The 15,485-nt window shown below is 36.6% G+C and overlaps 2 protein-coding genes across 2 annotated transcripts; both read left to right on the forward strand.

Annotated features, from left to right (window-relative positions):
- The first annotated feature begins 743 nt into the window (after positions 1–743).
- On the forward strand, positions 744–6,483 carry LOC127167257 (green-sensitive opsin-3). Its single transcript, XM_051113181.1, has 5 exons — positions 744–5,436; positions 5,525–5,693; positions 5,771–5,936; positions 6,018–6,257; positions 6,373–6,483. Exons 1-5 carry the CDS (start codon positions 5,076–5,078, stop codon positions 6,481–6,483), a joined length of 1,047 nt encoding a protein of 348 aa, XP_050969138.1. The 5' UTR covers positions 744–5,075.
- Positions 6,484–10,750: 4,267 nt separating this feature from the next.
- Positions 10,751–12,730, forward strand: LOC127167256 (green-sensitive opsin-2). The gene is made up of 5 exons (XM_051113180.1): positions 10,751–11,207; positions 11,327–11,495; positions 11,728–11,893; positions 11,980–12,219; positions 12,297–12,730. Exons 1-5 carry the CDS (start codon positions 10,847–10,849, stop codon positions 12,408–12,410), a joined length of 1,050 nt encoding a protein of 349 aa, XP_050969137.1. The 5' UTR covers positions 10,751–10,846; the 3' UTR covers positions 12,411–12,730.
- The last annotated feature ends 2,755 nt before the right edge of the window (positions 12,731–15,485 follow it).

Raw genomic sequence — 15,485 nt, forward strand, 5'->3', positions numbered from 1 at the left:
CAAATGTTTATCTAGAGTAATTTTTGCTTATTAGTATGGTTGAAATGGATCATCGAAGGTCAGCAGCAAAGACACTGTTTAATAATAACGGCATTTAATACATAAAGTATATTTGTGTTATTTATCATTTAAGTATTGCAGGTTTGCGTCATATTCTGAATTGCATTTCACTGTTTTTATTCTCATTTTTTTTTTAGATGAATTCATTTATGGTCACAATTTTTCTAGAAGTAACATCTTACTCCCAATTTTTCTCAACATGGGGACAAGAGACCTGTCAGTCAATAAATGGGAAAACTGTAATGCGTTACACTGTTAATATCTTCCCTTTGAAATTGGAGACTCAAGTCAACAGACAATGTAATATTAAAGTACCCCTGTACTGAAAATCAAGATTTTTATGTTGTTTATTTGTCTATGTGGTGTTTTTAATATGCTTTTAGACAAACCATGTCCATTAATCAACACCATTGCTGAGTATTTTCTCGCTAACTTGAAAAGTAACCCGCGGCAACAGTGTAAAAGTAGCCCGGAGTCAGATGCACCTCTCCCGCATTGCTGTCTGCACTTCACTCGCATGTGCTCGTGGGCGCGAATCATTTTGATGATCAAAGATCAGTTTTAAGGGATACAAATTTTGACTACAGGGGGACTTTAAGATTTTGTTTCATTTTTATCATCTTAAGCCAAACAAAGTATTAATATAGTTTACTAAATTAAAGTTTAACATCAGCAAATAAAGAAGCAATCCGATTAGTGTTTTTTTTTTTTTTAAAGAAGATGCAATAAAGAAGCATTAAAGAAGAGGAATTAATTTGGATAGGGAGGCTCTGTAGGGTAAAACAATGAACTCTTTGCTTTGAGCACCAACTGGAGAAATGCATCTTGCCAGCTGCTATTTACCCAGAAAACACTGCATACCATTTAATTAGCTAAACAACAGGTGATTGGCTAAAAAGAGAGAGCAAAGGGGGTGGGTCATAAAATTCACTTGAATTGGATAATCAGATCTATTACCTCTGCAAGGGAGTTGTACTTGCCAGAAGTCATTGGTTAAGTATATTAGCTCAGTCACCACAAAGTCTGATTTCACTGGTGCAGATCTCTGATATTTTAAAGCATCTAGGAGTAGCTGTATGAGTCCAACACAGAATAACTCTAAGAGTTCTAAGATTCTATGTTAGAACTGTTATTTATTCTTAGGTAAGCTGAGGGATCCATTCATGTTTGGTCAATACAAATAACACATAATCTGCACATAATATTATAATAATAAATTCATTAGGAGTCCACAGTAGGCCAGAAAGTGAACGTCTTTGGTGACACTCGTCTCATATGACCTGATCTCATAACTATGGTAAATCTTGAGTTGTTAAGAGCATCTTTCAAATCACGTTCCCTCAAAATAATCTTACACACTGTGTTAGCCAAACACTGGTGAAAAACCTTCATCTGCACCTCGGTGCACCATTTCTATTTATCTGTGATTGATTTTCTAAGCACACCTTATGAGTGATTTTGGCAATGATTTAGGGAAGGAAGGTAAGTGTGTTAAAACAATTCACTCTCAATAACGTAAAGTAGATAATTAGATCTAAGCTATTATTCTTGTCACAGGTTGCACTTTGGCCAGAAGCCTGGAGGTAAGGGAATTAGCACCAGCATACTGTTATAACCTGAGGAGACAGCTGTAGCCTTATGTTTTAAAGAATATATCTTGTATATCACAAACTGATTACATGATTAGGTTTGGTTTGATTAACACATAGGCTGATCAGCCACAACATTAAAACCACTCACAAGTGAAGTGAATAACATTGATTATATTGTTCCAATAGTGACTGCCGATGAGTGAGATACATTAGGCAGCAAGTGAACAATCAGGTTTTGAATTTAATGTGTTGAAAACATTTTGGCTTATGTCCTGGCATTCATGTGGTTGTTACTTTGACACATACTACCTAAAAACTGTTGCAGACCACATACTTTCCTTTATGGAAATGATTCCCTGATGGCAGTGGCCTCTTTCAGCAGAATAATAGTGGCACAGGACACCTTCAGAGGTTTTGTGAAGTCTACGTCTTAACTATTCAGAGCTGTTTTGGCAGCATAAGAGGGACCTACACAATAGAACTCACAAGGAGTTTACATGACACCATTTTCAACCAAAATTAGATTTTTTTTAATGCATTTTGGCTGTTTATTTACATGACAATGGTGTTTTGGGGGCCGGAAAATGCTAATTTTTAAATATTGAGTTTCAAAGTGCAAGGTTTTGAAAATGAACCGTGTAAACTACAAAAATGCGAATTTGTGAAATTTGTCATGTGCACTTTAAAAAATTTTGTTTTTCTTTCTTTCTTTTTTTCAACCCAAATGCTGGGTTCAACCTGTTTGGTCATTTTATTGGGTTGTTTTTAATATTTCTTACCCAGGTGCCGGGTTATTTTTATTAACCCAAATGCTGGGTTCAACTAGTTGGGTCATTTTATTGGGTTATTTTTAATATTTTTTACCCAGGTGCTGGGTAGTTTTTTTTGTAACTAAGTTGCTAGGTCATTTTTAATACTGTATGCTGGGTTAAGCCTGTCTCTGATGAAACAACCCAGCTGCTGAGTTACAGTCAAAATAAAGGTTTATATACATTTTATTTCATTTATAACGTCTTTACAGTAACGAGTAAAAGAGTAAAAAAAAAACACAATTTACAGCACAGTAAAGACTTTAACTTGTCATGCTTTACTCTTCTGATTCAAGTTTGAACTCTTCTGATTGAAGACAAATTGCACAGAGCATGAAAGCTTTTACATTCCCATGTCCAGGACAGGGCTTGTCAAGAGTCCTTTTGAGTACATCCAGTCTTATTTACCAGAACCATGGAAAATCAGTGCTTCGGGTCTCTATTTCTACTGGTCATTTTTGGTTTACCTTTCAGTGGGCTCACATTGCTGGTTACAGATCAACACTAGAAACTTTGTTCCAGTTAGTTATGAAGTCTGGTATCCACCGTATCTTCTCAAAGTCACCTCGTTGACTTTGGGACCTTTTGGGAAGCTATAGCAGGCATCTGGGCATTTTAGGCAAATTTGGCTCCTCCACAGCAGGATGGATGGAATGAGGGAAACAACTTTTACATTCCAAAGTCCAGCAGGACAGGGCTAGTGAGAAATCCTTATACACAGTATTGCCTGGTGGGTCCATGGCAATAAAAGACACTTGCTTTTTATTTGTTTTCCTGAATTGCTTTGGGCTACCAGTCAGTGTGCTTATGCTGATGGTCACACCTCTAAATCTCATTTTGGGGCACCTGGCTTTCTTTTGGATTCATGGTTACATTCTACTGCTTCCTTGCTGGTTATATAGCTCTGGGTCACACATGTTGTGCCATTGGAAGCTCTTTTGCTACACTTGGTGGAAAGAAGATTTCAGGATAAGTGAATCTGTTTAGTTGTTTGGGATTCCATATTGTGAGTCCTTTTCATTTTTGTCTACAGGCCAGGTTTCATATTGGTCTCTGTTTGTACTTGAGATTGTGACCAAAAAATTAACTTCAAACGCCATTGGACTGTTCTGTGTGTTTGTTTTGGCTCCCATGTGCTCCCTGACCTAGTTTTCCCTTGTGTTTCATTATGCCCAAATTTGTTTTTCTTCCTGTTCCTGTTTAATTTGTTTCATTCTGTTCACCTGTGTTTCCCTAATTACCTTGTTTAGTCCTTAGTTCTTAAGCCCAGGGTTTCTTATGTCTAGTGTTCAGTGTTAAATGTCATTTTGTTCCTTCGTGGTGTATTCCCATTGGTTTATTTTTATTAAAGACTGTTTTGTTTAAATTTTTTTCTAATTTTCTCAATTGTGACAGCAATAGCAGTCATAGCTGGTCCAGGTAATTAGACACTTTGAATCAGTGGAACAGAAAGGCTCAAACTCAAAAAGGCTAAAACTCTTCATCCTGATGGTTTTTGGCTTCTTGTTGATGAGTCCTTAATGTCACTGAGCAACACAGAGGTGTACTCAGTATTTTCTCTGTAGAACTATTTGCCAGCTGTGTTTTCTAATTTCTTTTAAAGCTTTTCAGTCCACTGTCTTCAACAAGCCTAAGTTCACATGGATCAATCTCTGTAATCTCCATAAATATGGGCCATATGCTGCTCCTCTACCTTCCTTGGAACATTTTATTTTAAAGAAGACCTGACCTGATCCTTTTTTGTTAATGCAGACTAGGTATACATCACATTTGGCCTCTATACTCTTTAAATAAATAGAGCATGTGTAGATTAGTTTGCGCAATGCTCAACACATGGTTTATATCTCATGTCTCTCCACCAATGCTTCAAAACAAGATATAGCTCACCACTAAATCTAAACATAAGCCTCTTTTCTTGACATTATCACATGCAAAGGTCATGACCAGAACTGCTTAAACCCACCCAAGTGTTCAGTGAGAAACATAATAATACACAGAATGACCTTTAAAGTCAATGACATCATGCCTGATTATATTTAATCATTATTTTTAACTGCTTTGTCAGCTTTTCTGTATATATTTTGCAAAATGTTATTAAATAACTAATGTTATTTTTAGTGGGTCTAACAGTAAAGTTAGCCAGTAAAGACATTTAATTTTACGCTGCTGCTTGAATGTGATACTTGCAGTTTTTTTATTGTTTGATATACAGATATTATATAAAGTATATAAAGTGTAAGGAGACTACAAAATTGCAATGTTTATGATAAGCTATACTTTGAACTTATGTGCGTTCAGGAAAAAAATTAATAAATCAAGAAAAACTATATTTTGGCAACTACCCATATATCTTATTGTAGTTTCTTAATATAAGAATCTCAAATTTCAATAGAGTGTTAAGATCCAAAGCTTTACATGTGATTAACTCAAAACTGATTATGTCTGCTCTTATCATTCAAATCCGACAATGCAACACCCTCCCCACCTTACGCTCCTGGATTTATCCCTTATAAGGAACCTCAGACAGATATATAACAACACCATTGCAAATAAATAGTAGGTCCATCGCAGCAGATTGCATCTTCTCTCTGGTCTGGATCACTAGTGGGCAAAGATGAACGGCACTGAGGGAAACAACTTCTACATTCCTATGTCTAACAGGACAGGGCTAGTGAGGAGTCCTTTTGAGTATCCACAGTATTATCTAGCTGAACCGTGGCAGTTTAAAGTGCTTGCCATCTACATGTTTTTCCTCATCTGTTTTGGTTTACCCATCAATGGCCTTACATTGGTGGTTACAGCTCAACATAAAAAGCTTCGGCAACCTCTCAACTTCATTTTGGTCAACCTGGCTGTGGCTGGTACCATCATGGTTTGTTTTGGATTCACGGTCACTTTCTACACGGCAATTAATGGCTACTTTGCTCTGGGACCAACTGGCTGTGCGATTGAGGGCTTCATGGCCACACTTGGAGGTGAGGAAAATTATTATACTGTATGTTTTCTGACTGCTTTAATACTAATAGTGATTGTAATTTGGGTGCTATTTTATTTGCTTCACAGGGCAAATTGCCCTTTGGTCACTTGTGGTGCTGGCCATTGAGAGATACATTGTGGTCTGCAAGCCAATGGGTAGTTTCAAATTCTCAACCAACCACGCTTTGGCAGGAATAGGATTTACATGGATAATGGCCTTGTCATGTGCAGCTCCACCTTTGGTTGGGTGGTCCAGGTACACATTTTTTTAATGCAGATGTTTTTATTTCACTTGTTTTAAATTTCCTAACATCAGGTGCATTTCTTTAACAGATATATTCCTGAAGGAATGCAGTGTTCATGTGGACCAGACTACTACACCCTCAATCCTAAATACAGCAATGAATCATATGTCATCTACATGTTTGTCTGCCATTTTATATTTCCAGTAACCGTAATATTCTTCACCTATGGACGGCTCGTTTGCACAGTCAAGGCGGTATGTCAATTTAACCATTCCTGTAATTTCCAAACTACTGGAATACTATGTTAAAATTACATCATCATTACTCTCTTATAGGCTGCAGCACAGCAGCAGGACTCAGCATCTACCCAGAAGGCTGAGAGGGAAGTGACAAGAATGGTCATCCTGATGGTTTTGGGTTTCCTAGTGGCTTGGACACCCTATGCCAGTGTTGCTGCCTGGATCTTCTTGAATAGGGGAGCTGCCTTCAGCGCCCAATTCATGGCTATTCCTGCTTTCTTCTCAAAGACCTCATCCATATTTAATCCTATCATTTATGTGCTGCTAAACAAACAGGTAAATCATCATAATGAAAAGTCCTACACATTTCAAACATTCCATTTCCTCAACCAATTATTTAAAAAGTATCACATACTCAAAAATGTACTAAGTGAAATATTGTTCTTTACAGTTCCGGAGCTGCATGCTGACCACTCTTTTCTGCGGAAAGAATCCTCTTGGTGATGAGTCCTCAACTGTGTCCACCAGCAAGACGGAGGTGTCCTCTGTATCTCCAGCATAGACTTTTGAACTTCTCACACGATTATGTTGTTTTAGTCATTGACCAATTTGGGTGTCCAAAAAACAGAGAGAAAAAACATTAGAATTAGTTGATGCATCTCATATTATGGAGTTCACCATGACTTTTAAACTGGTGAACTCACAAAAAACTGTTAAATATGTAAAAGGCTTCTCTGGTTTAATGGGTTATCAGTGAACTTTTTTTATGAACTGGGAGGCTAGCATTTATATCTTTGACCTAAAATGTGTATATATTTTGTACATAATGCAAAAAATTGATAGAATTAAATATTGGCATTAACAGTGTTTTTGTTTTCATTATTTGTGACCCTGGACCACAAAACCAGTCTTAAGTAGCACGGGTATATTTGTAGCAGTAGCCAAAAATCCGTTGTATGGGTCAAAATGATCGATTTTTCTTTTATGCCAAAAATCATTACGATATTAAATATAGATCATGTTCCGCAAAGATATTTTGTACATTTCCTACCATAAATATATCAAAACTTAATTTTTTATTAGCAGTATGCATTTATTAGCAGTATGTAAGAACTTCATTTGGACAACTTTAAAGGTGATTTTGTCAATATTTTGATTTTTTTGTACCCTCAGATTCCAGATTTTCAAATAGTTGTATCTTGGCCAAATATTGTCCTATCATATCAAACCATGCATCAATTGTAAGCTTATTTATTCAGCTTTCAGGTACTGTATAAATCTCAGTTTCAAAAAATTGACCGTTATGACTGGTTTTGTGGTCCAGGGTCACATTTATGAACTGATTTAATCTTCAGTTTGATCACACACATGTTTACAGTATGATACTGAAATTAAAAAATCAGTTTACCATAGTTAAGCACTAGCATGCCTCAATTACATTGTTTTGAATGGTAGACCAAGTATGAAACAGTAAAATCACCTTAGTGCAAATGTACATGTTGCTCTTGAAATGTTAAAAAGAGTTTGGTTACTGCAACGTCTATGTCATTATTTCAGAATAGTAATGACAAAGATAAATTATTTTTGTGGTAATCAGCTTTATGCCACAAACGCTGTTGGAATTGAATCCAGGATATTCACGTATGAAGCATTCTGATCTTCCTGCTGAACCCCCCCAAAATAAAACAATAGAGACCATCACAGAAAGTGTAATGGTTTTACTGGTTATAATGGGAATTGTACTGGTTTAATAGAAAATGTAATGGTGCCTGATGGTCTCTAATTGGTTGTCTTCTATTGGTGACTTGTTAAAACCACTAAATCCTAATGGAACATGTTCCAAAACACACTACAGGTAACCATTTTAAATGGTTTTAATGGTTTATAGATGATAGTTTGTAATGTTTGTAATGGTATTTGTAGTGGAAACCATTAGAATTTCTGTGATGGTTTCTGTTGTTGTTGTTTTAACAGGGCTTTTTAATGAGAACTTACCAGATGGAACATCAGCATTCTGAATCAGAGTTCTGACTCTGCCTAAATATCTTAATGTGACATATATGATGCTCAGACAAAGCACTATTGGCCAACACAGGAGCAGACATGAGCAAATGCATCTCCAGGAATGTTGAATTAAGTCAGAGCAAACACAGGTGACATGTCAACAGCACCTTGGCAAGTGGTCCAATAAGGTTACTATCAGACAAATTATATTGTGGGATCCAAGACGGGTAACTTAGTAATTAAGTAGGCTAAGTTTACCCACTGCAATGTTGAGAATCTCTCACACAGCAGCTTAACAAGATCATGTCGTGTTTGACACTTTTGAACAATCTGCAGTTCGACTTAGGAACAGCTTCTAAAACTTTAAAACTTGGATGTTAGTCAGTTAGCTTGGATGACAAAACACAGCTCAACAGTGTGATTATATCTTCCGGTGATTATGCTGCGCGCGTTTGGCTTCCACCTCTGAGTTTGTATTTTGTCTCGTTGTTGTAAATGTAGGCTACGCTTGTCTTTCATTTCACACATAAACTCATAAAAAATGACATTCATGGATCTCAAAAGACTGTCGCTCCACTCCCTGCTGCGGTGTTTCATCTGCACACCTGACACCCTGCCTGCCTACCTGACTGGACGGTGCAGCTGCTTCTGTGACGGGTGGATTTCGTGGTTGTGTGGTGGTTGTCGACGTGGTCCTGTGTTCCCGTCTTGGCGTTGTCGAATGCAAGACTAGGGTTGACAAGGATGCCCTCTCTTTACAACGGATTACACTTTTTCTATCATCTTTAAGGCTAATTTCGGATTTTGGGACGGACATATGCCGCTCCATGTTCTCACTCCAAACTTTCAGAAAGATTTTTCTGAATTTGTGTGGTAGTTAATGTTCATAGTGGTTTTATTGTTTAGATCATATGTTTACTGTTTGTTAAGTGCTTTGAGCTCAAGAAGAGCGCTAGCTGTTTACACTGTATAGCGCAGCCTGCATGTATACCTGTATGTCCAGCTCCCATTTACCCCAAAATAAAGAAAAAAAGAAAACTGTGTTTTGCTATTTTATAGATAGTTTGCATTTGGACATTTTCACTTTTAGATCATTTCAACGCATCGGTTGATTTAGTTCTCAAAACAGGTCTGAAAGATTTGTTCACGAATAGGACTGATTCAAGTAAACATGAATATGCACTAATGTGCCACATGCAGCTAGTACAGATCCAAAAGTTTTGTTAGGGGGTACTAAAGGGGCTTTTATAATTCTGAAGAGTTGTTAGTAAAAATTAGACATCCAAGCACATAACTTCAAAAACAGCATTGCCCCAAATGATATTTTTTTCTTCCTAATCTAACTCAGACTATACATCTACTGCCCTCTGCTATTTCAGTTTTGCACTCTCAGAAAATGAAGAGACAAACGCGCTCCTTAATGAGAACTTGAGAACTATAATGAGAGCTATAATGAGAGTTGGTTGGAGAATGCTGGAGTGTGCAGAGATCACAATTGTTGACAATTGCGAATTAATATACTCTTATAACCTACTTTTTTACAGAAGTAAACATAATTCTCATACTTACAGTTGTGTTATTTAGCTTTTAAAACCGAAATGCCCAAAATTCTCACAATAAAGAATGAACTCAATAATAAAATGCGTTACGACAGCCTGATATAGGCCTAATAGCTGCGCTGTCAAAGCATGAACAGAATATTGTTTACAAAAGTAAATCAGGGTTTAATCCATTAAATGTATTATTTTTTGGAATTTTGCAAACAGTGTGCCAACAACTTCTTTTCATGAACGATATAAGGCAAACATCCTCCAGCTCACTACTGTACTATTTTCTTAAAATATTTTCCTTTACCATTGCCATATCCTATACATTAAAAAAAAAAAATCATAAATCACTTTAAAAGGATTCATTATTTTCATTATTTTACTCACCCATATGTATTTTAAAATCGGTATAGTTTTCCCTGTTTAACGCAAACTCTTAACTATGCTAATTTCCATACAACTAATCCATAATGTGTATAAGTACTATAGCGAGTGTCTGATAGCTTCATGGTCGTGGCTACGGTACTCAACGCAGTTGTATTTCGTGTGATCTGAGTTCAAAGCCTCGTAGTGCACTTTCTCTTTCTCTCCCTACCACTTCGTTTCCTGATCATCCATTATACTACAAAGACAGAAATTTCTACATGATTTAAAAAATTAATTATAGGCTATACATCGTGCATTATATTCTAAATCTTCTGAAGTGATACTAAAGCTTGTGTGACTGACAATAAATTCGTTTTCACCAACGTGAAGCATTCCCTTTAAAAGAAATTTAAGTTGACCAGTTTTATATTCTAGTTATTTTTATTGCAAATGATATTGAGAGTAAAAATGTAAAACATTACAGAATTCTATGCAGGTGGAGATTTTGTCCACCCAAGTGCCACCCTACACAGCCACAATAGTGACAGATCCAAAAGTTTAATATTGAAATAAAATGCACAACAGTTGTGACTTTTGTGTTATTTTAATGTGATCAATACTGGATTACATCAAACAAGGATCACATTTCAGTTACATTTTATCCTTCAAAATAAACACAGCTTTGTTTATACTTACTTTGTACAGACAACCAATATCGTGGCCTAATTTTATGATCCCAAAAAGTCAAAAGAACTTCCGAAGATCCAAAGCTTTACCGGGTGATTAGCCCAAAAGTGATTATGTCTGCTCTTATCATTCAAATCCCACATTGTAACACCCTCCCTGTCTTACGCTCCTGGATTTATCCCTTATATGGCGCCTCAGAGGGATATATAAACACTCCTGATGCATCTTTGCAAAGAAAGAGCAGGTGAAGAGCAGCCACTCAGCTGTACCATAGCAGCAAATAACACCCTTTTTATCCTTTTGGATCACTAGTGGGCAAAGATGAACGGCACTGAGGGAAACAACTTCTACGTCCCCTTGTCCAACAGGACAGGGCTAGTGAGGAGTCCTTTCGAGTATCCGCAGTATTATCTAGCTGAACCGTGGCAGTTTAAATTGCTTGCCATCTACATTTTCACACTCATCTGTTTTGGTTTACCCATCAATGGCCTTACATTGGTGGTTACAGCTCAACACAAAAAGCTTCGGCAACCTCTCAACTTCATTTTGGTCAACCTGGCTGTGGCTGGTACCATCATGGTTTGTTTTGGATTCACGGTCACTTTCTACACAGCAATTAATGGCTACTTTGTTCTGGGACCAACTGGCTGTGCGGTTGAGGGCTTCATGGCCACACTTGGAGGTGAGGAAAATTGTGATGTTTTCTGTTGTATTTTAACTGCTGTGAAGAGTAGTAGACTGCAATTTGGGAAACCTACCTTGTAGGGTGCTCATGAATTTTATGTTTTTTTTGCTACACAGGTGAAGTTGCGCTTTGGTCACTTGTGGTGCTTGCCATCGAAAGATACATTGTGGTCTGCAAGCCAATGGGTAGTTTCAAATTCTCTTCCACCCATGCATTTGCAGGAATTGCATTTACATGGGTAATGGCCATGGCATGTGCAGCTCCCCCTTTGGTTGGCTGGTCTAGGTTAGTCTAATAAGATATTATGCAGTCAATCTGCTATCCAAACATTTCAATATGTAGGAACACAACATTGGTTTTTACTTTTTTAGTTTAAAGCAGCACAATACAGCTTTTTCCTTTGTAACGACATTTATACTAAAAATAGTTGTTTTAACATGCCTAAATAGACAAAAACTCTGTCTACTCTGAGTACTCTGACTGGAATTTCCTAACATGAGATGTATTTCTATAACAGATATATTCCTGAGGGAATGCAGTGCTCATGTGGACCAGACTACTACACCCTGAATCCTGAATACAACAATGAATCATATGTCATCTACATGTTTGTCTGCCATTTTATATTGCCAGTCGCCGTAATCTTCTTCACCTATGGACGGCTTGTTTGCACAGTCAAGGCGGTATGTCAATTTAAACATTCCTGTAATTTCCAAACTATTGAAATACTATGTTAAAATGACATCATCCTTGTTATTTATTCTTTTAGGCTGCAGCACAGCAGCAGGACTCAGCATCTACCCAGAAAGCTGAGAGGGAAGTAACAAGAATGGTCATCTTGATGGTTTTGGGTTTCCTGGTGGCTTGGACACCCTATGCCACTGTTGCTGCCTGGATCTTCTTTAATAAGGGAGCAGCTTTCAGTGCCCAGTTCATGGCTATTCCTGCCTTCTTCTCAAAGAGCTCAGCCTTATATAACCCAGTCATCTATGTGCTGCTAAACAAACAGGTAAATCATCTATCCGACTTGCCCTACATATCCCATATCTACTGCCTCTATACTAAATGAAACATTTTTCTTCACAGTTCCGAAACTGCATGCTGACCACTCTATTCTGTGGAAAGAATCCACTTGGCGACGAGGAGTCCTCAACTGTGTCCACCAGCAAGACGGAGGTGTCCTCTGTATCTCCAGCATAGACTTTTGGACCTCTCGCATGATTATGTTCTTTTAGTCATTGACCAATTTGGGCATCTGAAAAAAGGAAAAAAAAAAATACAGTTGAATTAGTTTTTGATTGTGTTCACTATCCCCATTAACTCTGTGAATGCAGAAGACACATATATTTGATGTGTGCAAACTTTAAAAGTATTTATTGGGTGATAAGTGAACGTTGAAATTGTGGTTTTATTTTTATGCGCCGGGAGGCTAGCATTTGTATCTTTTGCCTAAAATGTATATATATTTTGTAAATAATGAAAAAGAAATACATAGAAATAAACACTGGCATTAAATACTGTTTTTGTCCTCTGTTTTGTCCTCTGCATCTCCAGCATAGACTTTTGAACTTCTCACATGTTTATGTTCTTTTAGACCAATTGGACATCGTAAAAAGAAAGATAAAGAAAGAAAAAACAGAATCAAATTAGTTTAGCATCTCATATGGTTGTTCACTATGACTATTAAACTGGTTGACTAGATAAGTAAAAGTAGCAAAAGTAGCTATAGCGAAAAATACATTGTAAGGGTCAAAATTATTGATTTTTCTTTTATGCTCTTTTTCTTTTAAAAATCATTAGGATACTAAGGATATTAAGTCTAAGAACTGTTCCATGAAGATATTTTGTAATTTTTCTACCATAAATATATCAAAACGTAATTTTGATTAGTAATATGCATTGCTAAGAACTTAATTGAGGCAACTTTATGGGCGATTTTCTCAATATTTTGATATTTTTGCACCATCAGATTCCAGATTTTCAAATATTTTTATCTCGGCCAAATATTGTCCTATTGCCCTAACAAACCATACATAAATGGAAAGCTTGTTTATTCAGCTTTCTGATTATGTATAAAACTCAGTTTCAAACAGGTGACCCTTTTGACTAGTTTTTGTGTTCCAGGGTCACATATACCAGATATAGAAGATACTGAAAGTGGCATTTCTACCATACTGCATGCAATATTATAGTGCACACCATATGTTTAAATTGAGAGACAAGCTATTCATGAAGTAGTAGAATAATGTACTGTAGACAAAGTTTACAAATGCAGACAAAACTTTAGAATGCACAAAAAAATAAAATAAAATAAATATATGGCAAAGCTATTACAAATCCCTCTAACAAAACCTTAGTGAAAACAGGGTGAACATCAGCACCAATTTCTCATACCATTCTGATCCTGCAAAGAGATCCTCCATGATATGACCTCCATTATGCTAACACACAATGCCATTCAACAGGAAATACAATTCTAGTAATGTGTTTTCTCAAAGATAAACAAGAATCAGCAACACCTTAGCAAATAATGTCAAAAACTACCCCTTTGGAATCCTTAAAAGGTTGTATGTCTTGTAATGGACATTTCTTCATGTCTCATTTTCTTTCCGGTCTTCATAGAGAATTTTAAATAATGACTCCTACTTAACCAGAAAATGATATCAGTAATCATGGCAGTAAGTCACTAATCCTGATTTTGAGAAACGATGTTCAATGGCAAGGTTGTAACCTTTATGAGAGCATAACAGCATGTGTTGCTTCAAGCAGCTTGATGGGGTTACATTTAAGCTTACATTTACATTATATAAATGCTGCCCTAACAACAAGACAAGTTTTGAAATGAGGAAGGCAAAACTGATTACAATACCTTCATTTATTCACCTCAGTCAACTGCTTCCTTTGTTAAAATAACAAATGTGACCCTGGACCACAAAACCAGTCATAAGGGTACATTTTTCAAAAGTGAGATTTATACATCATCTAAAAGCTGATGTAACAAAGCTTTCCATTGATGTATCCATTGATTGGATGCCCATTTTCCACAAGTTGATATGATTCTTTAGGGTCTTAATGAAAAGTCTATAATATACTTTGGTTAAAAATTCTCAATGGTTGTGTAAAACAACACCCTTTTTATCTTGTCAAAATGAGCTCTGTAAAAATCATCCCATTCTGTAGGTTTGTTCCTTTAAATGCAAATGAGCTCTGTTCGCCCCGCCCCTCTCTTCTCGCTGTGGAGTGACGAGCCTGTTTACTTTAGCCGGATTTAGCCACGTTTAGCCGCTAAACTTGCTAACTAGCATGTTATTAGGAAAGGTGATTGCAGAGATTCATTAAAAAAAAACTTACACTCACTTCTGCTGTAGGTGAAGCTGGATCACAAATGATTTGCACGAATATAGACACATTTATGTAGATGGGGAGGTGCATTCCCTTCACAAACAAATGTAATCCACTGCATCTTCAGCGGCTCAGATACATTTGGTCAAGAGTAAATGACGACCACTATGTTAATTATTACATCCAGCAACACAACACCTCAATCGGAGATATTCATGTCTAACTTACCTCCCTGCTCCAGCATCGAAACAATGGAGGTTGGACTGTTAAAGCTGATCTGAGGTAAGACGCTCATGTCAATCAACTATTGTGGGAGCGGCCTCTGTTGGTGTGACGCCATGTCAACAGGCATCTAAAAATGGCTCGATTTGAAAAAGTTAAAATTATTTTTACAGATAAATTAAAAACCACTGCATGGATTTTTGTCATAATAGGGTAGATTTGTACATACACTGCCAACACACATTAATGTTCAAATCACCATGTAAAAGTAAAGTTTGCATCCGATGACCCCTTTAAAGTTGTCCAAATGAAGTTTTGATATATTTACAGTAGGAAATGTACAAAATATCTTCATGGAACGTGATCTTTACTTAATCCTAATGATTTTTGGCATAAAAGAAAAAAATAATAAAATAAATAAATAATTTTGATCCATACAATGTATTTTTGGCTATTGCTACAAATATACCCATGCTACTAAAGACTGGTTTTGTGGTCCAGGGTCACAAATGATCTCCAATATAAACAATTTACTCTCACAGTACATGTTTGTTCTGGCTGTCATTTTCACTGCTTTCACTTTCACTGCTTATTCAGCCTTATCATTAATATGCTGCTCAACAAACAGGTATGCACTGGATCAAATGCTTATTTTTAACATGTGACTCACTAAGTGTCATTTGTGAGCATTTTATGAAGTCATTTACTTTG

Source organism: Labeo rohita, chromosome 6 (assembly GCF_022985175.1).
Source record: "Labeo rohita strain BAU-BD-2019 chromosome 6, IGBB_LRoh.1.0, whole genome shotgun sequence".
Lineage (NCBI taxonomy): Eukaryota > Metazoa > Chordata > Actinopteri > Cypriniformes > Cyprinidae > Labeo > Labeo rohita.